This window comes from Amphiura filiformis, chromosome 1, assembly GCF_039555335.1.
Source record: "Amphiura filiformis chromosome 1, Afil_fr2py, whole genome shotgun sequence".
Taxonomy (NCBI): Eukaryota; Metazoa; Echinodermata; class Ophiuroidea; order Amphilepidida; family Amphiuridae; genus Amphiura; species Amphiura filiformis.
Window position 1 is genome coordinate 55,604,479 of NC_092628.1, and position 25,039 is coordinate 55,629,517.

Consider the following 25,039-nt stretch of genomic DNA (forward strand, 5'->3'; position numbering starts at 1 on the left):
GTTGAACTATTGATCTGGTGCCTGATTGATGTAATGACGTGATTGAATGATGCTGTAAAATCAGGTATAAATGCTATTAAAGTAAGGAATTTTTCAATATTTATAATAAATATATTACAAACTCCATGAGCGTACAGCGTTTTTTGAACTCAATGGCGGTGTATAATATTAAGCTTAAATATATATAACAGTGACAAATGGCATGCATGGCGGTAGGGGTGTACATGTACGTGTGTGTAGTACATTGTGTATAAGCTTAACATACATGTATAATATATTGTCATGATTGTAGCGAGCCTACAATAATTATTATCATTGGCTACCATCTCTTGCAATGCTTGGTACATATGACAGGGTTCGAGGTTTGAGGACGGTTTTACTGCCAAAATGGGGGAAAAATGAAGTTCATGTTATCATAACATTATACATGTTTTCTGGACTAGAATTTTGTGCTGAGTCCATTTCTGAAGTTTTTAATACACAGGGTATCACCATTTTCAAGATATGTAACAAATTCTAAGCGCATGTTGTTTTTACGAAAAATTTAACCAATCTTGGGAGTTTACTTGGAACACAACTGTATTTTTAAAAAGTTACAGAGCATTATTACTTCAGTTAAAGTTGTTTTGAATCTATAAATATGTTAAACAAAGTATAAAGACTGCTTAAACACTGTTCTCATGTATGAAAATGAAATGATGTTGGTACTGAGGCCCCTGTATTCCTATATATTTAGTAAACATATAGCGGTCAGGTTTGGTGTCAAGACAATAAATCTATTGATGGCTAAACTCATAAAGAAATGATGTTCTTAAAGTGTTAATGTATAACTGATTACCTTTACACAATCTTAAAATGTTTATACTGAAGCATAGCACTTTTAATTCACCCCTGACATCAGAAATGGCTTGTTGATAGCGCAACTGAATATTGTGTGATCTAGCGGCACGGGCTGCATCAACTTTATTTTCTGGTAAGTGGTTGATGTGATGAGCTGGTACAGAACTAAAGTTCTCTTCACCATACCACTTGACTATTACTTGATTCTGTTTCAGTTTTCTCAGGATAGAACTTCTCAGATGTTCAGGTACATCAGTTGGGGAAATGACTTTAGCTGGATACCAGAAGCAACCATGCTTTGCCCATACTACATCTCCCGGTGTGAAAGATTCTTCATCATCGGTGGTCGTATTATCATCAGATCATCCCTTTATAATTACATATTTGAGGGCACAACATGAAAGGCATTGACTGCTCTTCCTGGAATAACTTTTATGGGTGTGACCTTTGGGTTTAAGGGGTTGATACATCAGAAAAATGGCGTGAACCTCAAAATGGGGCAAAATCTGAGTCGTAAAAAAAATTATTTTGAAAAAAGTATACATGGTATCATGCCACAAATCTAATCGATTGTGGGGATTGGTAGAGTGCACAATCGATCAACTTTTCAGAGGTGTACCTCCATAAGTTTTTCCGAAATAATTTTTTTTACAATTTGCCATATTTTTTTCACGCTTAGGGGTAGGGGTAACATTTGTGCAATTTTCTTCAATTTTTCTTTTTTGAAGGAAGTTAAAATTATTATCAGTGTGTGGCAAATTGAAATATCATTAAAATGAGGGGTTAATGAGGTCTCTAGCCCCTTTAGATCAAATTTTATGGCGAAACTAAGATACAAATCTCTCGAAAATGACCTTTTTTGAGCTTCGTTTTTTCACTTTCAAGTTCAACTTTATCCGGGTATGGTATACAAAGTAAGCAATGAAATTAATTAAAAACAGTTTTATTTGAACAAATAAACCATCAGGTAATAATAAAATAACAGAGAAAGACAACATTTATCTATATAGTAGAAAATATTAGGGCTTAAAAATTAATGGTGAATTTTTTTTCACCTAAAACTGGTCAATTTCAGTAAAAAATGGCCATAAATCCATGTTTAACCCAAAAACGACTAAAGATACAGTATTCTAAGTTAGAAAAATTGAAAATTCAGACATTTTTACCTTAGAAATACTATATATGCTCATTTTAGAAGTATTCTTCACACCTAAATATTTTTTTCACACATTTGGCAGTGAAACCGGCCTCAAACCTCGAACCCTGTCATATATTATTAGGTATGAAAGGTGAATTCAAATTTGCCATCAAACCACATATCAAATTACAGCCCTTGCCTTGCCTTTGAGTAAGTAAGAAAGCCAAAACTGAAAACCTTTTTGTCATAGCACTTTCCGTAGCAAAGTTACATCTTGACAAAGATTGACTTTCATCAAAAAGATTCAGCTAACAAAACAGTATTTCGGTCGTGTTTCTAGATCTTAAAGTTGTTTTTTTAAAACTTCCGTGGTCGTGCCTGTGTGTATCGCGTACACGAGCGTAAACGCAAAAGCAATAAACAATGATGCTGATTGGCTGATCAATGCACTTGACAACAAGCCGGCTGACCCATTGGTCTTCGGCGCGTAGTAGGCGACCTTGTCACTTCTTCGCGATCGCAATTCACCAGCGTGTACCCGGACCACAGAAAAAAAAAAAAAAACTTTAGTCTCATGATGATAGCAGCTTTTCTATGTGGAACTGCTATCAAAATCCCTCTAAAATTCCATGTGCGATTGTCTCATCACCAACAAAATCATATATTTGGGTAAAGTGAAGTATCTGGATCTGGATCTGGATCATTTATACTCCAATTAAGCAGTGAGTTCTGCATCACACTAGAGTTGAGCAAGCGGTTAAAACCATGTTTTTATTTCACCTGCGGCAAAAATCTGCGAACCCTGTATACAGTCTCTTGTTATGACTTCTTGAGTACCCCATTGAAACTTGAGGTTGGAGAAATAAGTGAGATGAACCATTAACTATATGTGTGTAGAAGGGAGACACAAAGTCCATGTACAAAGACCAGAAATTACATTTCAAATGTACACCAAGGTATTCTTCCCTGACTATTTCACTTACCATGTCACTGTTGCCCTAAACATCTTTGAAGTAAGCTTCCTTGGTTGTATTTTGTCTCTGGAAATTATTGGTCCAAATTTGTAGTCAATATCTTGAAATTAAGTGTCCTGCTTGTAAGCTACACCATGCTTCAAATGCTGTTGATCAAATCTGGCTCTCAAAATGTCTGACAAAACAATCCCTTCTTTTGACCTTTCATAGAGACATGTGTTATTCTACCAATACCCAACAGAACAGAGACTGTGACTATGAGGTCATATCATGACATTACTAAAATGCCACACATCATGCTTGTTCAGCATGCATTGGGCTATTGACTGCACATGTCACTGCTATCAAGGCCTTGTGCATGTGTCTAAGGTTTGAAAGGTTATGTTTATGGGCCATGTTGTGGACATATACAATGGACATGTACAGCTGAATTTCTCATGTGGATATTTAGACTTTTATTAACAAAGTGAGTACAAATTGGGAAGCATATTTTTCAGATATGGAATAAGGGTTTTTAGTGCATTTTGAAGGTGGTAGGTGTGTGGGAATTCTTATAACTGGTGCAGATATCATGTTTTGGAATGTAAACAACTTTGACAGCTTGTCCACCTTATATCTTACTTTGGTGATATACTGACGTATGACTTGCCCACACTGGTATACATTAACTAGTAAACAAATCCAGTCATAACCTTCACTCACAGAGCGAATGGACTTAAAACAAAAATCAAGTAGTGCAAGCTGATAATGCTGTGCAGTGTGCAAATTAAGAAAAAAAAATCAGGATGATGACCAGGCCATGAAATCTGGTTATCCGCCAAAATATTTGGTCATCTGTTTATATTTATAATTTAGAATTTTAATTATATTAAGTTATATTAAAACTTTGCATATTAAAAACTTTTTTTTAAATCAACCATGAATGGTCCTAGCAATTCGCTCTAGGTCAAGTAACACTCCAAAAGTGGAAATATTTAAAAAAACAAATAAAGATTATGAAGTATGGGCATCCGACAGATAACCTGCAGTGAATTTCTGGTCATCCGCCAGCAAATCTGGGCTTCAGAAATTCATCAGGATGCCCGGATGACCACTTAATTTGCACACTGATGCTACGCGTTTATGTCTTATGTCCAATGCTGCCTCCGACTTCTGTATATTTACACTGCTGTGTATCTGTAGATGAAAATCAGGTAACAAGCATTTTACACCCACTATTTAATCTATCTGTCTAAGGGGGCTATAATTTTCTTCCGAAGGGGGGAGGGTCCCAAATATATGGGGGGGTATAAATTTATAGAGAGAAAAATAGGGGGGGTTATAAAATATTTGATGACCAAAATGTAGGGAGTCACAAGATGACCACAGATAGTATGTTTATTTAATTCAAAAAGACTGATTTCAATACAGTTTTAGCCTGTTTAGTACATACATCAAATGTATGGAGCCGGTATATAAACCATCTAAGTAAGGATTGTGAAAAGCCGTAACTCACACATACGATGGGTGTACCTGTTTAGGTGTATCGGTGGTGGGGGGGTCATAAAATTTTTGCTGCCGAAATATGGAGGGGGTCGCAATTTTATTGACGCCAACTTTTGGAAAACTTGGGAACCCCCTTCCGGAGAAAATGATAGCCCCCTAATGTATTAAATGAATTATCATATATATTTTCATTTTGTTTATTTGCAGCCTTCATAATTATTTGAAAATGGACCAAGCTAGACTGCCTGCAGTCACCTCCTGCCTGTTCCTCATAACAGTCATCCAGATCTTCAGCCATACCAGTGCTCATCCACAATGCTTGAACTTCTATGCACCATTTGACACAGTGCAACTTCAATTCTGCTCCGACTACTCCATGTTTGGTTGCTGTGATGAAAGCAGAGATGTTGAAATCCACAATCTTTATAACTCCTTGATTAGTCAAGTGCCTACATCTAATTGTCGCAGTAAACTTAAAGAGCTTTTGTGCCAAGAATGTTCACCATATGCTGCACATCTCTTTACCACAGAATCAACTGGCATAAAGTCACCACTACCGGGACTATGTCAAAGTTACTGTACATCTTTGCATGAAGATTGCCCTGGTATTATACCATTAGCTACCAGTGATGCCACTGTATTGAATGCCGCAGCAACTTCTACAATAGCATTTTGTGACCAAGTAGCACTTAACTCGGCATATTGTTATCCTCGTATACGAGACGATGAAGATTTAACCAACTGGATTTCAGAGTCTCGCTATGGTTTTGGCCGATACGCAGATGGCTGCATTTGCTTAGATGAATTTGCTAATAACTTAAAAAATCCTATTCTTGCTGTCCATGCAAATGATAGCACACACCGGTTGTTTATAGCAGAACAAATAGGTGTTGTTCATGTGTACTTGCACAATAAAACAAAGCTTAACGAACCATTTCTAGACATTCGTTCGGAAATTCTCACGTCAACACGAACTGGTGATGAACGTGGATTTCTTGGTCTAGCCTTCCATCCTAACCATGCATCCAATCGTAAATTATACGTTTATTACAGTCACCGGAATACTACTCACATAATACGGATTGCTGAATATCAGGCGACAGTAACAACCCCAACCAAGTAGACCTGAGTACAGAGCGTATCATTTTGGATGTAAACCAGCCAAGAGCAAATCATAATGGAGGTCAATTATTATTTGGAACAGATGGATATCTGTACGCTTTTATAGGTGATGGCGGTGGAGCTGGTGATGTATTTGGTAGTCATGGGAATGGTCAAATTTGTGAGTTTTAGTAGAGTTACTAGGACTTTGTTTTTAATTTGGTGTCCTTAATTGCGGACCTTCAGTGATCCCAGTGAAAGTTAAAATTGTGTGCTATAAATTCATTAAATTGCATGCAATAAAACATCCTCCAGTATTTTTGATTTGATATAGTTTGGCTATTGCAGCTGCTAGCTGTGTGGGTGGGTCCCTTATTCCGGACACTTAGGGTGCACCAAATCCTTTGTAATTTTGACTTAATTACAATCACAGAAACTTAATTTCAATGACTTTTAGATGTCCCATTGATGTTGAACAACCATCATAAGAAAGGTTGTCAGAGTCAGACAACATGCTCTACATGTTGGTACACTAATGACCAATTTTTAGGTGCAGCTTATCTCCTGCCCAGGACGTTGTTACAAGTAGTGTTATGAAACATTTAATTATTAAGTTACACTTTCCCATCTGCCAGAGTAAAATCTGGGTCTGTAATTTAGAGTGGTGCACTTATAAAATGTATGGATCCCACTAAAAAAAGGCACTAAGGCTGTATGGCCCTAGATTGTCCCAGAATAATTGGAGATAAAACAGAGAAAATAATAATAATGTGGAGGCTAAATTAGTGGCCAGTTTGACATTGAAATTACCAACTTGGCCTAAGTTTGAAATCATTAGCACTAGTGGTCACTATCATGGGGTTTTCCTCATGTTGTTCTATTGCTTTGTGTTTTGTCTTTGAGCACTTCGTTCTAAATGTAGCAGCACTATAGAAATATTTAAATACAGTTCCGTATTTCGTCAAATAGTCGCCCCCCTCAAATAAACGCCCCCCCACCACCTTTTTCAACCAAGATGTTTCAAAATTCCGATATTTCCATGCTATCTTGTGTAGTAAGCTTACCAAGTTGCTCACATGGTCGCGAGTAGCAGCAATAAATGGCGAAAATCTGCATCCGAACCCGGAAGTGAACCAAAAGTCAGTGTCAAAAGGTCATAGTTCGTCATTTTAGCGTGACTTTTAAGCTTAGCTAATGATTTTAACGGGAATTTTCGTGCTAAAAATGACCTCTAATAAACGCCCCCCCCCTGGGAAAATGTAACGCCCCCGGGGGCGTTTATTCGACTAAATACGGTATGTATGTTTTCTATCTTGCTTTATTAGATGTATTATTGGTCTTAAATGAAAGCTTAGAACTTAATTCTAACATCAGTACTTTTATGTTTTATGTAGAGCCACACTTCTAGGATCTGTAATCCGCATAGATGTTGATCATCAAGAAGATGGAAGACAATACGCAATACCTCCAGATAACCCATTTGTTAACGAAGACCCAAACCTAAAACGGCATGAGACGTATGCTTATGGTACCCGTAATATGTGGCGCTGTTCTGTGGACAGAGGTGATCCAGTGACTGGTGAAGGGAGAGGGCGCATCTTCTGTGGTGATGTTGGGCAGGATCTCTATGAAGAAGTAGACATCATAGTGAAAGGAGGCAACTATGGATGGAGGGGGAAAGAAGGCGAGCATTGTTATGATAACGACTTGTGCGAAGGCATGGGTAAGTAAGGCAGGGAAGGTTTTGTTTGTCTAGAAAACATAGCGGAACTTTTTTTCCATGATTTTATTTTACCCAAACAACTAGCCCTCCTCTGAGTCAGCCTATGTGAGATGATCAGATATATCTGAGAGGTTCTGTGCAGCTGTTCACATGCATGTTTTTGTTGCCCAAATTTCTGCATTCTTATAGTTTTAGCCTGTTTTGGAGCAGTTTTGCCAGATTTTACATGCTTTTCCCTTTTTTGCTATGTTCATCTTAGCCAATCACTATTACCAATTTCATCATCATTGTGCTTCTTTTGGTTTATTTTATATGTGATGCGATCAAGCAAAATCAGTCGGAACTCTGAAATATTGATTTTGAGATATAGCAAACAAAGGAACTATTCCCCTTTGTTTCCTTTTGTTTTGAAAACTCATTAATTGCTCGTATCTTTGGAACTGGTTGTTCAATTTCAATGGGGTTTTCTGCAAAATCCAGCTTTGTAAATGCTTTTTACTATCTTATAAGAAACTGAAAATTTAATATTTCCGAGTTCTGACTGATTTAGCTTGATCGCATCACATATATAGGATCAATAAAAAAAGTTTTGTGCTGAGTCTAGCAAAATGTTAAGTATAAAATAGTTCTTGATTGATAATGACCTTTACTTGTCCATTTCAGAAAATGAGATTCTTCCAATTACTACATATAGTCACAGTGTAGGGAAATCAGTAACAGGTGGTTACATGTATAGGGGTTGCCAGTCACCTAAACTACAAGGCAAATACATATTTGGTGACTATGTAAATGGGTAAGTGACATCACGGAAGGTTTGAATAACAATGTTAAAAACAAGTAGCAAAAATGCCAAGATGGTAGTGTAAGTGAATAGTTCAAGATTTTGTGTGCTTAATTTGCTGATGATTTAGATGTAGACTTTAGGATACATGTATTTTATAAATTTGTGTATACATGTACATGTTGGAGATTCGAAAGCTACACCTCACTTCCTGCGTACGCTACTGCCTTGACCCCCACACAGGACCAAGTAGTAAATGGAGATTTGTGGTTGCATACACCGCAGTATACATGTACTACTGATATAGTTCTTTCTATTCTTACATACTGTGTTTTTTTATTCAATGTGCAGTCATTCGTGTAGTGGAAATATTTCCCTTGGCAATAAGTATTGACATCACAGCAAACACAAACATGTTTTTTAAAATGCTATTTAGGGGTACAAGATTCGGTTTTGGTCAAAACATTTATTTTAATAGCATTTAAATGTTGGGTTATATAAAGGTTATGAAAACATTTTAAAATGTTTTAATTTAAAAATGTTACGGAAAGTATTTTTTTGGGATGTTTGATACCCTTTAAATGTCCAGGATTGGTTATATAAATTATATAACCAATCCTGGACATTTAACTGTTTTCTATCAAATGTTTTGTGTTTGCTGAGATGTTGGTATAATTCTGTACAGGGTGTCTCAATAAAAATAGGCCCTGAGGATTGGGGGACATAACTTAATGTTGGCATTAAAATTAAAACTTTTTTGAAGATTCAAAAACAAAAACCATGATGTTTCTTTTTTTAAATGGTGCACAAATCATCAAAATCCGTTCATGCGTCACTGAGATAATTGGGATTTTACAAACAGACTCGTTTTTGGACCGTTCCAACACACATTAAACACTTATGTGCTGCATTGTGGTTTAGAATGGACAAAAAGAAATGAGTAAACTCTCAGTCTAGCTGAGTATAAGTTGAAAAAATAACAATAAAAATCAATTAATCTCTCAAATCTTCTAAAAATCATGTTGTTCAAACATTTCTCAAGCAACAACAGGGCCAAGGGGGTCACTTATATTTCATACATGTAGTATACACATGCGTGACCAGAAAAACATGAAAAAGGGTTCTTTTCCAAGACTAAATCTCATGAATGGCATTTAGGGGGTCCAAAAATGGGTCTATTTGTACAATCCCAATTATCTCAGTGACGCGTGAACAGATTTTGATGATAAACCATCTTAAAGACAAAACTCTTTTGTATATTGAGAGAGCTGTCATTAAGGGCTGGGGTATGAACGTTTGGACAGTATTTATTTTGGTACTTGAAGTAAACTTTATAAATCTGATGATTTATACTTAAAGTGTACGTAGGTTGGATGAAAAGCCGACGATCAATTGAAAATTTGACCTTTCGTATTGAAGATATGGATTTTTTTTTCCCAAAACACCAAAAAAAAATAGGTCTTTTTGGGAAAAAAGTCCATATCTTCAATATGAAAGGTCAAAATTTTCAATTGACCGTCGGCTTTTCCTCCCTGCTACATACTCTTTAAGAATATATCATTAGATTTATATAATTTACTTCGAGGACTGTTATATATCAAAATTTGAAAAATATCAAATTTTTATAATTTGTCATAAAATTTGTATTATATTGTGATTTTAAAAAATGAAAATTATTTAATATCAGAAAGACATGCTTCGTATTCAGAATGCAATTCGATAGGTCTGAGGTGCTCTCATGTCCCACAAAAAATACTGTCGAAACACAATAAACGCTCATTTTGGATCCCTTAAAAAGATACTATGTTTTCTTTTTGCTTCTTCCTGTTAGTGATATGCAGTTGTTGGTATTTACTCATGTCTTCTCCTGTGTTCAGTGCACTTTTACAACATTTTTCTTCTTCTTTTTTTGTATTTCTAGGAGGATGTTCAAACTAAGAGAACAAAGTGCCAATACGTGGTACAGAGAGGATGTGTGTTTTGGTGATAATACCATATGTACCAGTGGTCTAGTCAACACATATCCAACAAAGATATTGTCATTTGGGGAGGATGAAGCAGGTATGTAAACCCTGGGTCAATGTTCACTGGATAGTGCTGAGTCATTTGTCGTCATAGGCGGTGAGAGTGTGTGGGATGCACCCTGCTACATTTTTCCATGAGGGACATCCCCCTAAAATCCTAGGAGAAGAAATGTGCATCTTCCTTTTTAGTTCAATAAACACCATGTTATGGGCCAAAATAGGGCAAAATTACAAAACATTTTCCACTCTTTTTAGTCATCTTAGGCTAAAAATAGTCTGGAATTGATCATTTTTTGCATGGCAAGTCTGACACAAAATTAACCAGGAAACATCTCAGTTGTCAATCAAGAACAGTGACGACTGAGGGCGTCAGTTAAGATTTTGAGTGTCCCCTAAACAGAAGAAGTCGTGCATTAAAGTGGCAAACATTGTATATTCATGAGTTTGTACTGGTTAGGGCTGTGTAGGAGGTAATAAGTTTTGAAATCCACTTCACACCCTAGCACCTCCTATCACAATCTTCCAAGTTCCTCTAGTATTTTTGTCAAGCAAGCCAGAGTATAAAGTTGTGGTAGGTCTTGGGTTGGGTAGGTATATAATATGTGTGACTTGTGGATAGACTTTGCTGCCATTGAGGATGGATATATCAGTCAGAGCAGAATGTATTACCAAATGGGTGCCTGCATTAAAACTGTAAGGTTTTGTCCTAAAAAGCTTTTTATGTGAATCTTGACATTTCTATTACTTGTACATTTTTCTTATACTCTTCTTTTATACAGGAGAAGTATATGTGTTGGCAACAAACAATGCAAAAACCAATAATGCTGGAGGAAAAGTCTTCAGAATAGTAGAACCTAGCGAGTAAGTATGTGTTTGAGATGGCTATGATGATGACCATAGCCAGGATTTTTTGCAGGTGCAGAATTTCCAAAAATGTGGACTGATTTGAAATTACTTTGCACTCTAGGTCGGTAAACATGAGTAAGATTTAATATTTCCCTAGAGAAGTCCTTTTCAGAGGTAAATGAAGAGATTTCATATTTCTAGTCCAATAAATCAGTACTCACTGTGGACGTTTCGAAGTCTAGCAGACATCTTTCTCAACACTATTGCTGTTGTGACGATCTTCTGTTTACCGCTGATGATACTGGTTGCTTACCTTTTCAGAGGGCTGAGCTTTTGGAACTCTTGCGAGTGCCATCTTCAGAGATGCCATCTGAAGATGGCACTCGCTAGAGTTCTAAAAGCCCAGCCCTCTGAAAAGGACTTCTCTGCGGAAAGATTAAATCTTACTCAAAAATGTTGACAATTTCATTGGGTTGCATCCCTCATACCTCTGGATACTGGCATGCGCTGTTGCATTACGTTTGAAAGGGAAAGTTTTGAAAATTTACTCTTTCTATTTGAATTGAAGTTTTGTTCTTTCTGATCCCCATCTAGGAGTGGTAATTGTCAAATCAACCCAGTGCCTGTAACAGTGAGTGGAGGCACCACAGAGTTTACTCCAACTCAGCCACGTAAGTTTCCTTTATTGATAATTTTTGACCTAAAATGAATGGATGGGATTCACTGAGTGGTGGATAAAAATGACAACTATCTGTAATAATATTTGTAATAATTGACATGAATTTTTAAAACCACAGGGGAGAATGCAAACTAGCATGGGAGAGTATTTAATGTGCTGTTTGTGTGCTATTTCTATAATTTTCTGTGATAATAATTATTAATCACAATTTTCCTAAAACTTTTGTCAGCGATGCAAAATTCAAGTTGTCAGATGTGAAGTACTAGTATTTCAGAAGTTTTCTGGTTTTAGAGGAATATCTCAAGCTGATTATCTTCTCACACTTTATTACATTAGCAATTTTCAGAACCAGACTGCAATGTGTACATTTTTAGTAATGCAGCCTTAGGTTATGGCCAGAATAGGAAAACAGTTGACTATTGATATATGATGCAACACTTACGTTTTAGCTATATATTTTTTGTTACATGCATCACCTTAAAATGAATTATGCATAGAGCACAGTGTCCTACCATATTATTTTTTTAAAGATCTGAATCAACCTTTTCCTGACATTATTACAGATCCTGTCCCACCTGATCCAAGTAAGTAACCCTGAACAGATTTGGGGTTGCAAAGCCGGGTTAACCCAAAATATGACTAAGTTCAGACTGGTATCACTAAATATTATGCACAATGGTACAGGTATCATACAAGGGAAACCAAGAGAATTAAGCTCACCACAAGAGTTGCACAACTAAGTGAAATTTCAGCTAGATTTACACTACAAAATCATTTTTACATCTGTATAAATTTTGGATGTTGTTGAATTATCGGTCTATGTTATGTACGTTAAAGTTCATATGTGAGCAGCATCCAGCCAATGTTAGCATGCCAATCCCAAGGCTACTCAGTTGATAACTATATGTACGCCGAGGGGGGGGCACTCCACTGAAATTTTGGTAGGGGTGTGCAGCGCGGAGCGCCGAACTTTGGGAACTAAGAACTGATTTTGGGAAAAATAGGGGCTTGATGAACTGAAATTTCAACATTTTTGGTGGGTCTGGTGAACTAAAATTGGGCCAAATTATAGGATTTGGAGCTAAAAAAATTCCAAAATTTTCCAAATTTTGGCTAAAGAGCTATAATTGCCAGAGTTTGAGGCTCAAAGAACTGGAGCATGATCCAAATGTGGGTCTTAAGGAACTGCTGGGGAGCCTGAAAAAGGGACCCTTGACCGCCGCACATACCCATACCCCATTTACATGTGAGTACCCCTCCGGGTATGTATGCGTACACAAGCACCATCCATCTGAGCTAAATGTAAAAGTTTGTGCACTTGGCAGTTTGTGTGTACTTTGCATCTGTTTGCTGTTTTTTATCAACAAGTGTAGAGATGACCTGTGCTTGGAACAATTTAGTTAGCTACCAATTTAAAGTTTAGGTTTTGACAGCTTGTATGGTACCTTTGTCTTTGATCAGTCTTAGGTCATAGGACTAGCATAATATTAAAATAATATCAGTCTTAACTTTAGATCAGTCTTACCTTAAACTTCTGATCATGTAGATGGGCATTGAGTGTCTCTCATTTATCTATTCACTACTTTGCACATAATATGCACATCCCATAGACGTTTCAACAAATTAATACAATTACTATTTTACTACTCATCACTTCGACTTCGAGATGTGGGTTGTGAATTAAAATCTGTATCATAATGTTAATTTTAACAAGAGTCTGCTAAACAGATTAAAGTTGAGAATTATTATGATTTTTTTTTTCAATAACTTTGTCAGTGTCTGATTCGGAGTGAAATACCTTCAGCATGCACAATGATATTACTCTTGCCTAATATTAATCATTGCATTTTCTTTGACCAAAACTACATTACTGGTAGATCAGAATATTGTATAACACTTAATTGTGACATAATCTGATACCCTCATTCCCAAGTAAGAAATTTTCAATTAGTAATGTAGGCAAAACGTGAGAATAGCAAAAGGATATTCAAAATATCACAATATTTGCATGTATCCAAGAGGAACTACAAGTACAAGTTACTTCTATTAGCAATAATATTAAAATAACTATTGCCAGCTTTAGTCTGAGTGGATTAGATTGCAGTGGCATAGCCAGGGATCAGGGGGCAGAATGCCCCCACCCACTGAAAATTGTCATGGACAAAATGGAAACAGTGAGCAAAATGTTCTAAAAATGGGACAAAATTAACAAATGGGGATGAAAAGCTGGCTTTTCCTCCTAAATGGGAACAAAAATCTGGTCTTTCCCCCTATATGGGACAGAAATTTGGCTATGCCCCCTCACACCAAAATCCTGGCTACACCATTGTTAGATTGTGTCATGTATACATCTGAATTTAAAACACCTTCACTTTTACTGCCACCTCGTAACCAATTTAAATTTATTTGCGATATATTTCCCAAATATAATTTTCATTTTAACTTTGATCTCATCCGTGACAGTGGACCCCCAAGATAACTCCGTCGGTGACAATCACACCACCTGGACCAATGCACTTCAGTTAATTTCATCTTTTATTCATTACTTCTTCAAATTCAATTAGGCAATTGGTAATTATGTAGTATTATTATTTCATGATTCAGAATACATTTTCAATCAGACATGTTCATGCAAATACATTTGTACTTGTGAGCTTCATACAGCACATCCCTTGTCAACCACCAACATTTTCTGTTTTATAGCCATCAAAGCCACCATTGCTTCTATCACCTTAAATTCCAAAAATAAAAAAAAAAGAGATGAGAGACTGCAGATGTACCACGAAAATGGACCAGTTTGCCACTGTGTTGTTGCATCATATTTAAAAGTGAAATTTGACAAGAGAAGTAACCTAAGACAGAATCATTTTGGTATCAAACTGAACAGCTTTTTCAAATCATGACAGTGTGCATAAGACTTGGCTAGGGGTTATTCAATGAGGCTGGTCGAGTGTAGATCAATACGGAATAAATGCTAACCTCATCGTGACATCATCCAAGCAGCAAAGTTCATTTCCCATTGAAAAAGCGTTATCCGACGGATCTGCAGTCGACCATTCTGCAATGGTGCAGACCTGAAACTGGTTGTCTAAATAATACTCAGTGCATTTCAAAATGTGCGAATGTGTGTGTGAAAATCAGAAATTCAAGCAAATAATATATGTTGATCTGCCAATTTGTCTTGAGCGCATTTTGAAATACAGGACAAAGATGCTTTGGATCAGAAACTATAGTTATCGTATGCTGTATTCTGTAGTGGCGTATAGTGGGGCATCGCAAATAAACAACTTTTCGAGAAATCAGGTTTGAAGAAATGCCAATATATAAATCAGATAAGCATTATATTTTGTAATTGATGTGAATTGTTTTAGATTTCATCTTTATATAACTTTCAAAAGAAATAAAGACACATTATTACTAGCAAATTGAAACCAGTATTAAAAAACTATACATCACTATATGGAAAAAACACAATACCCTAACCTAACGCCAACCTTAGCCACCTCAGTCATTGCGTAATGGAGTTACTTCTCGTTGCCTTCATTCCATAGTGGCATTGTCGGTCCGATACGTCACTATGGAATGTAGCGAGGTGTACGCATGACATGCAATGTTTTTCATTTTTGCTGATATTCCATAGTTTGTTTACTGTTATAAAATGTGTATAAAAAGTGGCTATTTTTTAGCTAATTTCGACTGCTGAGACTAGGTAAAATGAAAGAGAACATCATTAAAAACATATGTGCCAATTTAAAAAAAATCACCAAAAATCATTATACGCCACTATGGAATGCAGACGACAATATATCCAAATATATGCTAATTGATGAAACTTTGTAGGTTTAAGTATACATAGCGACTTCTGGTTCTAAGCCCTCAATATGAAAGTTTCTTATTGAATTTGAGCCATGTTGACATATTTTGTATAAATTGATTGTTGCTGTTGTTGTTTTACTCATTTTGTTCTGATGTTGTGCTTGTTAATACCCATCATACAGTAATAGCAATCCACGCATTCATTGTTTTTCTATTTGGAGTAACAAGCAGGAATACACTGGTTAATGGATTTAAAAAGCCCAGTAGAAAAGGCCGTATTCCAGCAATTCGCTGTCAATGTGACATAATAATCAGATTAACTATCATATAGCAATAGATGAATATAATTTTTGAATAGACCGCCCTGCACTACAAGGAGATTGCACTAATCATCTGTGTATGTCAGCAAACAGATACAATACCTCTCTTTTCAAAGACACTAATCTTACATGTGCGAGTGATCAGCCTTTCTTTGACATATCTATGGTTCAATGCATAGGTACCATGTGAACGTTGTAGTGTAGGGCAATGTATTCAAAACTGTATTCATCTATTGCTATGGTAGTTAATCCGATTAATTACGTCACTTCGATGGCGAATTACCCACTAATACTGACTAATCTTCCTGCAGTATTTCTTTGGTATTTGTCCTTGAAAAGGATAATGCCAATCAGTGCACATCCCAGTGAACACACAATGCATGGCCATATACCCTGCTATACCCGCAGATAACCTTGCTCCTGTAATTATGCAAATGAGGTCTCCATTGTCAAACATTTCCCTGGTATTTTTTTAGCAAGGAAAAGTAGAAAACACCTCCAACAGCTATTTTCCAGTTTGCTTCTCAACTGGAATACTGTAAAAGTAGATATTTTCCCCAGATTTTTATTTTCGCGAATTTCACGAGTTGACATTAAATCACGAAAATAAAACCTCACAAAAATATCCTTTTGCACACAAAAATTTCTACTTTTACAGAAATACCATTTGACCAATAGAAAAATGTTGATAATGTTACTTCAGCATGTTTAGAAACTGTCATAGATTTTAGTTTGGTTTTCTTCTTTTAGTTCTAAATCCTCCGCCACTACTACCCAGCTTCCACTACTATATTTAACCTCCTCACAAATTGCTTACAAATACTACATGCAATGCCAAGGAAAGCAAAAGGTTTGTCTCAAAACCCTGCACATGCATGTATAACATGGAGACAAAATGGTAGAAAATATCAAAAGGGGGGGGGGAAGATTTGGCCCTTAATGCAATATCATAGTATGTAGGCCCCTAAAAAAGGGAGACTTGCATAGTCTGTCTTGTTTTAAGTTAAGAGTAACGGCATGTTGGATTTAGCAGTGGCAGATTCGAATCACGCACACTAACCTAATCCCACTGAGCACATACGCATGTGTAGAAGGGCGATTTGAGTACATTAGAGATGCAACCGCATAAACACACTGATTCGAATCTGCAACTGTGAAATCCAACATGGTGTTACGGTACTCTTAACTTAACTTAAGACAAGTTTTTTTCTATTTGTGTGAACTGCTATTGACCAGTAACCCTTCTGTATCATCTTACTCTACAGCAAAGCATGTAACTGTTAGTGATGGGACATCTCCATATTTCACTGCATCTCCATCTACTCACCCAACACCAAAGCCAGCCAATGTACCCTCATTAACAAGCAAACCTACTTCTCCCAATTCTCTAGATGATGATGATGCAGCCACCAGCCCAGCAAAGCTAATCATAATTACAATATTTGGCAGCATGGCAGCTCTCATCCTGCTTATCCTCATCATAGTTGTATTACGCAGACACCTATCAAAACCCCCTCCAAAGAATACAAGACCGCATGCCAATACCACTAACCATGATAACCATCAAAAGCTGAAATCATCTCCAAATGATGCCAATGTGTATACATCTATTCATCAGAGCCACGCCCCTGCCCAAGACGCTGCCCTGGACAAGAACAGCCTCTAACGACAGATAAAGTCTGTAGAGCAGATTTGAGTAAGTACTTCAAGGTAAAAGCATATAATTCCATGTATTCAAAGAAATGTGTTTGTGTGCAAGGAATGGATAATGACAAACATGCACAAGTGGCCACTGGCCATCAAGCATTTCTACAGTTCATGGGGCTGTATAATTAGCTGTTTGTTATGTCCTTCTCATCCATGTCCATGGCAGGCCTGTATCATGTATTATTCCTGTATAATGATTTTGTACAAAATGCATGTTGACACATCCATTTTCGGATAAAGTTTAGCATTTCAGTTAATTTCAGATATTACAATGGCAAAACATAAGGTGAGCCTAACATTCTTTGCATGGGTTTTCCTGTTGGGAGTTAGCCATGTATTTTCCGTTCTCTGCAACAATTTTGGTCTGCTGTACATTTATGTACTTACACCATTTCAAAGGGTATTGTAAACATATTACAAATGTATTTTATATTTGTAATATTTTCTTGAAAATTATATAGGCTATGTGTCAGTACAATCCTTTTGATACAGCCAAATGTGGCTTAGTACAGATTTGTTTCAGTGAACCAAGTGACGGACCTTTTGTTTGGTTTGAGTGGGGGATGTGCAGCTGGGTGGGGCTGAATTATGTGTATGTGTGAGATTGAATGAGAAATCTTTCCATTTTAAGAATACAATGGCGAGAGTGAGTGGACACATGATTCCATATCAGAGTATTGCATATCATAACATATGTTGCTTCATAACATTGTGTTGATTAGGCAAGTTTGGGAGGCTTTCAAAAACATGCAAATTCATCTCACATCTCACACAAAGAGGTTTTTTTGTAAACATACTTCACACACCATATTGTGTGGCTTCATAACTTGATTATGACAGAGGTGATTTTAGAGCAATTGTATGTTCAATTTGTGAATGATGCTGGACAAAACAGGAAAAATGAGCCATGAAATATTCAGTGTTGGTGAAACATACTCTGACTTTTACTATACATGTAATCTAATGATCTAAAGCATACACCTCTTTGATGATTCAATTGAACTAATATCACTCTCCCATTATTGATATATTGAAACACTATCATGTTGCATTAACTTCAATGAGAGTCAGATTTAATTGACATTTTCTGTAAATCCTATAATTCCTTGTGGTTTGACCCCAAATGTTGTCATTTGACATCATGCCAATGTGCACATTGTTTTGCGAGCACCGCTGTTACTGCGTATTGCAAGTCGGTGTGACGTCAAATGACAACATCCGGGATCAAACGCAATGATTTACTGAAATGGTCAATTGTTTATTGATGAATTAATCTTATCTTTGAAAGAAGCTTCCTCATATTGCTGAACCTACAGGTTCTATAGTGAAAGAATTTTTATTTTGAATATATCCTCAAAATATGTTTATTTTGGGTCATTCTTTTCACAATATTGGGCACACCAGATTATGCGATTTTAAATTGCTTGATCAATCCCACATTCCATTCTTGTTGATGTAAAAGGTGGGAATGTGTTAGGTCGTACTCGAAGGATGCAAATTAAACCCTTCTTGTTGGAGATATCTCTTGATAAACAAAACAATTAAAACTGGGTCTTGTGGTTAAATTGATCACATTATGATGTTAACATTGCTGTTGTATATTTTTTTCCTGAAGTTATTAAAGGCCGTGTACAACGACAGCGTATGGTCAGCTTACATCGACAAGTTCGTTTCCGCGTCGACCGAACCTACTATGTTAATACCGACACCCCCAGTGTAGACAGTGGCGTCATTTTCACGGTTACCGGGAATCGCGCTTACTGTCCGTGTCCAGAATTTGAAGTGGGGTTGGATTACATTGTCTTAGCATACTACCAAGATAGCTGGAATAGGTATACATTATCAAGGTATTCAACAGTAAGACCATATGATGTGATTAATGAATTTGTCCTTCTATATTTTTTATCACAATGTTCAAATGAAGAACAGACTATTATATAAGGGAAGAATTGAAAGATGGTTTGTGTAATTTACCCACACCTCAACCATATTATGTACAAAATATAATGTATTCACTTAATCATTGGAAACAAATGTTCATATGAAAAAATTAAGCATCTAAATGACCATATATTTTAGCTGAATGAATGAAACATAATGTTGTGACCAGGATCTTTGGGTTTTGATTAACATATTCATAAGTAGTACTGATTCAGGTTGATCGCCTTGAGTTCAACCTCAACTATAATTTGTTTGGCTTTTAAGTGGCCAAAATAATTCAGTTTTTGTTTCTGTGTTCGTCAATCAAGTCCCAACTTATGCTCACATAATTATAGGGTCCACAACTTATAAGTTCCCCCTAATACTTTTTAAAATAAGTCTAAAAATATTTTACGAAATGTGAAAATATAAAAGGGTATGTATAGCCCTATTTGTTTTACACATGTGATGTGGACCAATTTATAGCATCACACGTCATTGCTTTCAGTCACAATTGTTAATTGTGTAAGAAAAGAGGCCATTTGAAAAGTTGCACCTGAGTCCATAGCAGTCAGGGTTTCTTTAAACACATGAATAGACCTGGCCTACTGTATTGTTTGAGAGCTGATTCCTATGGATTCAGGTGCAACTTTTAACACTGTTTAAAACGGTCTTTTTTTTACATAAGAACCATTGTGACTGAACGCAATGACGTGTGACATTATAATTTGGTCCATATGTGTAAAACAAATAAGGCTACCAATACCTTTTTACACGTTTGCATTTCGTCAAATATTTTTCAATTTATTTTAAAAAGTATTTAGGGGGGAACTTATAAGTTGTGGACCCTATATGTGCTGCACCCATATGCATGCATGCCATTCTATATTAATACATGATGTTATGAGTCTTAATTTTTTTCCAATTATAAACTGAACAAACATATAGGCCTAGTGTTGTCATTGACACAGCAATGTAGACATGTACATTAGGGAACAAACCAAAAGATTGATGATGTTCTTTGAACTAAACTAGTTTAATTAGGGAAGGGGTTCAAATGTTGATTATGTTTCGGTACAATTCTGGTTTACCCTGCGCACCCTGTGTTTTCAATGCAATTCTGGTTTACCCTGCACAACCTATTTTTTAGGGTTAGGGTTGGGATTAGGTTAGGTTTAGGGTTAGAGTTACACTTGTGTGCAGGTTATACCAGAATTATTCTGTTGTTTCTCCTGTGCTCTTATAAACATCAACAATATTTTGACTACTTCCAATTTCATTTCAGACAGGGAGAGGGTCAGCTATGAAACCAAACTAGTTACACTATAACTGGTTTCAACTTTAGTTTTGAGTGCTTAAACAAGTGGAATACAACATCCATTCACTAATTTAGCACACAACCTCAACACAATCATACAGACTGTATCAAAATGATTGGTACCCATGAATAAGGCTGTATGTAAGACCCACCTAATTTGTAGATGAATGTGAATGGTGTAAACTATAAATTGTGGCCATTTCAATATGATCCAATGCTACATTTAGAAGCAGCAGGCTTATCCATAAGCTTGAAAACTGATCGGAACCAGCCATTGATACAGCCTGTGTGAATTAGCAACCCTCCTGGCAGCAACAGACTTTTTGCTCCTCAAATTTGAACCCTACTCGGCTTCATCTATTGGTGATACGAAAAATATTGGTATCATGTCAAGGTCAGAATCGGAAAATGTCTATGACAGTACATGCTACATATATTTGAGACCGAAATGATATGATATGTGATCTGGTCGTCAACCTTCTTGATTGACTCCAGATGGTAATCAACCTGACCTAGTCAAATGTTGCAAGTGTAATGGTCTATTTCAGTTGAAATCTATACACCCCTATGGAAGACATGACCTTATTTTCTACACAGGAAATGTGAATGGGGTTACCTAAATGGGGGACTCCATTTGAAATCTACACCCCGTGTGGGAGAGCAATGTCAATTAGGTCATGTCTTCCATAGGGGGTGTATGGATTTCAACTGGAATAGCCCAATGTTAGTACATACAGGAGTATTAATATTTCTATCAAAGTCCTTTCAACTCACAACATAAATATATTCTGTGTAATTTTATGCTGATTTCAACTATTTTAATGTAGACTGTGCCAAGGTCTTGTAATTGATGGTATATATTGTTTACCAACACTGATTCTGGATGTTTATTTGTGACACCATCAATATCTTGTTGTAGTCTGGTAATCTGTAAAATTTATGAAGATGATGAAAGAAGTTTAATATTATTTTAATGACCAATGTGTATAATCATGCAAACAAGAAAGCAAATGAGTAAGCTGAAGGTAAATGTTCATTTTAAATATACATGTAGCATAGATAATTAAAAGAGAAATTGTGTAATTTTAAAGTACCTCTGATTGACAAACAGGGATAATAAGCAATAACTTAAAGGTTTCTCAGTGAAAGTTTTGAATATAAATCATACTTCTGCCTTAATTGATCTTGTGTGTATGCCAACTACTGCCTAAAATAGTCTCCTCATCAGCCAGATTGGTTCTGCTCCCTCTACACAAACAGTCTGCCAATGGGTGACTTACAATGCCATTTGAAATGTTGCCCAAATTCTTTTTGCAATGTATGAAAGCCCAATTCAAAAGTTACAATGCCATTTGAAATGTTGCCCAAGAAATTTCTTTTTACAGTCTATGAAAAGCCCAATTCATAACTTACATCTGGGAGCTCGATTAATCTCTGGGTTGAACTTCAGTGAACAAATACATAGCTTGTTGTACAGCATGCACTACAAATAACAAGCGGTATTTATGGTGCTTATGAGAAACTGGTTCTGGGCAAATTTGGATGATGCATACATGAAGTTATAAAGGTAAGCTATTACTTCATAAATTGCTTGTGAATGTATGAAGCAGCCAATTTAAGTATCCAATAACCTTGTTTGAAGTCGTGCTGGGTGACGTCCGATCAGCAAAAGTGTTAGCCAATCAAAAAGAACTTGTTCGTTGTCATTGGCAGACTGTTTGCGTGGAGGGAGTGGAACCAAACTGACTGCTGAGGAGACAATGCCTGAAATTGATCTTGTATGAATCAATATACAAGTATGCTTGATATCATATTTTAGCTTGATCACATGTTTTAGTGTGATAACATATTTTAGCATGATCACATATTTTAGCGTGATCACATCATTAGATTGAGATGCCCTATTTAGTGTTAGCTTTGGATATTTAATTATTTTGTTTATTTTTCACCCACTTACCTGGGTGAAAAATCAAAGCTAACATTAAATAGGGCACCTACGCCTAATGTTTTAGCATAATCACATGATTTTTGTATATAAAATTCAATTTTAGTATATTAACTTTTACATTCCTGATTTTTTTGAAAACAGTAAAACATTTGTGTTTTGTATCTATTTAGTAATTACCGTAAAAAATGAATGGGAGAAGCACAGCAAATGTGAATGAGTTTCAGATTTGAAATTTGATGCATGTTTGTTCAAGAGGGAGATAGAGCAGAGAGCAGTGTGATGATGAGTAAGACTGATGATATTGTTTATTTTACAAACTTCTAATCAGTTTATAATCAAGTTTATAATGAATATTTCTTGACAAAAAGGTTAACCGCTACTATGCAAATTATAAAATGTGTGCCTTGTATATAACAAATATTTGTATTACATCATTATATTGTAATTAAATCAAACTTGTATATTTTCTGATAAATAATGTTGTTTGCACTTATCAAATCTAAGTACGAATCAATGTATTTACACATCTGAATGTAGTGTATCAGCATCTGTAAGGAAGATGTGGAATGTAATAATAATAATATTAATAATTCATAATCCTTAAAATTGTTGCAATAAAACTTGTTTTGACCAGTTTGGTATTAATTAACCTCTTTTGATGTATGGCGTACACAGAATGGAACACAAAAGAGGGCAGTATTTTAAGTGGTGTAAACCCAGCAAACTCAAAGAATAACTACCGGTACTTTGTGCAGCACCATCCTGTTGTGTCTGCCATGCATCTAAAATGGTAATACTATTGTGGTGTCTCATAAACAGCCTGTTGTTACCTGGACTGGCGAGGGCAATTTTATCAATTGTGTAATGCAACAGATGTCAATGTTTGCCACTGTTGATACTGGCACTATGCAACCTGAATGAGGTGCCTCATTACATAGGGATAGTTTATGAAGGGCTCACAAGTTCCCCCCCTTAAGACTAAAAATTTTATCTTTTTTTTTTTACAAAATTAAAACAATTATTGGTAGTCTATTTTGTTTTGCACACATGGTCCAATTTACCATGCCACATATTGTAGGAACTGGTCACAGTGGCTCATTGCTTAAAAAGAAAGATTTGAAAGTTGCACATTGATCCATTCAAATCTCACAAAGCATGCAGAATGTAATTTGCAGCAGGTCAGTCATACCGTCTACTTTATTGTTTGAGAGTTGAATACACCAAAGTGGAACTTTCAAAAGTGCATTGACCCATTGTGACCAAAATGCAATTTACATGATAAATTGGATCTTGGGAGGAACTTGTGAACATTCATGCTTTAGTAACTTGCTATCTGGGCAATTATGCTAGATCTCATAATTACTGTGCTCTTCCTAATTTAATGTTAGTTGTTGATCACTAAGGTTTATTTCCCTGAAAATGTGTGTAATTTTTCCTATGGGTGGCAGATAAGGTACTTAATAAAATGTGCTACAACTCAAATATGGTTGCTCTCTTTGTTTTTTCAGTTGTGTTATAAAAGTTTATTTTGATGTGGCCTACACAAGCAAATACAGGGCTATATGTGATGTGTCATGTCAAAAGGAGACTTTTGGGCAGGTTATCAATTTTGAGGTTTTTACATATCTTAAATATTAAGATATTTTGCTCCACAAAGCCATTTTCCCCAATGAAATCGGACATTCCTAGGCGAAGATATTGAGTTCGTAAGTTTTGGTATTATAAAATTGGAAATTGAGATATCGGCCTTTAAAATATTATTGACAATGTTGAGAGTAGGAATTACCTTGAAAATGTCTCAAAAAATATAAGATGCCAGTTATATCCCGGTCTGAAATCATCAGACAATATTTTTAACATTAAATAAAATCACAAATTCGCAACAAACCCAAATTGTGAAAAAATCACCCCCTCGCAGATTGTTAGCTATTTCTCCATTTATGATTCTGCCCAAAAGTGTCTCCTTGGGACATGACACATCACATATAAACTTGATAATTCCCTACTTTCTGGGTATGGGAAAAAATAAGCACTTTTGGAAGCTATGGAAGGAAAACACCTTTTTACCCATTGAAAAACATTTCAAGCCATGGAAATATAAACTGGGCTCAAAAAGAAACTTGTAATTTTTCACAAAATTGCACACAGGATTACTTCAATACTCTAAACAAATTAGAGTCACGCGGTAGCTGTGACCAGCAAGTTTAAAAAAAAAAAAAGACTGTTAAAGAAGACTAATAAGATGCTCCAGCGAGACTATATTTACACCTAACATTAAAACACTTGACTTCTATTGTTCTATGATATTTTTCTTTTTTTATAAAGTGTATCTAAAACCATGTTTAATGTTATTTAGAGTCCCAAATGTAATATCTTGACAACTCATTAATTCAAAAAGGGACACCAATCCTACAGTCAA

The 25,039-nt window shown here is 35.9% G+C and overlaps 1 protein-coding gene across 1 annotated transcript; it reads left to right on the forward strand.

The window, feature by feature from the left end:
* On the forward strand, positions 1 to 24,102 carry LOC140149177 (HHIP-like protein 2). Its single transcript, XM_072171382.1, is given in 10 exon segments — positions 1 to 81; positions 4,645 to 5,534; positions 5,537 to 5,719; positions 6,935 to 7,261; positions 7,925 to 8,054; positions 9,964 to 10,103; positions 10,846 to 10,927; positions 11,507 to 11,583; positions 17,346 to 17,423; positions 19,050 to 24,102. Coding segments are annotated over 10 exon segments (2,244 nt in total). The 5' UTR covers positions 1 to 70; the 3' UTR covers positions 19,376 to 24,102.
* The last annotated feature ends 937 nt before the right edge of the window (positions 24,103 to 25,039 follow it).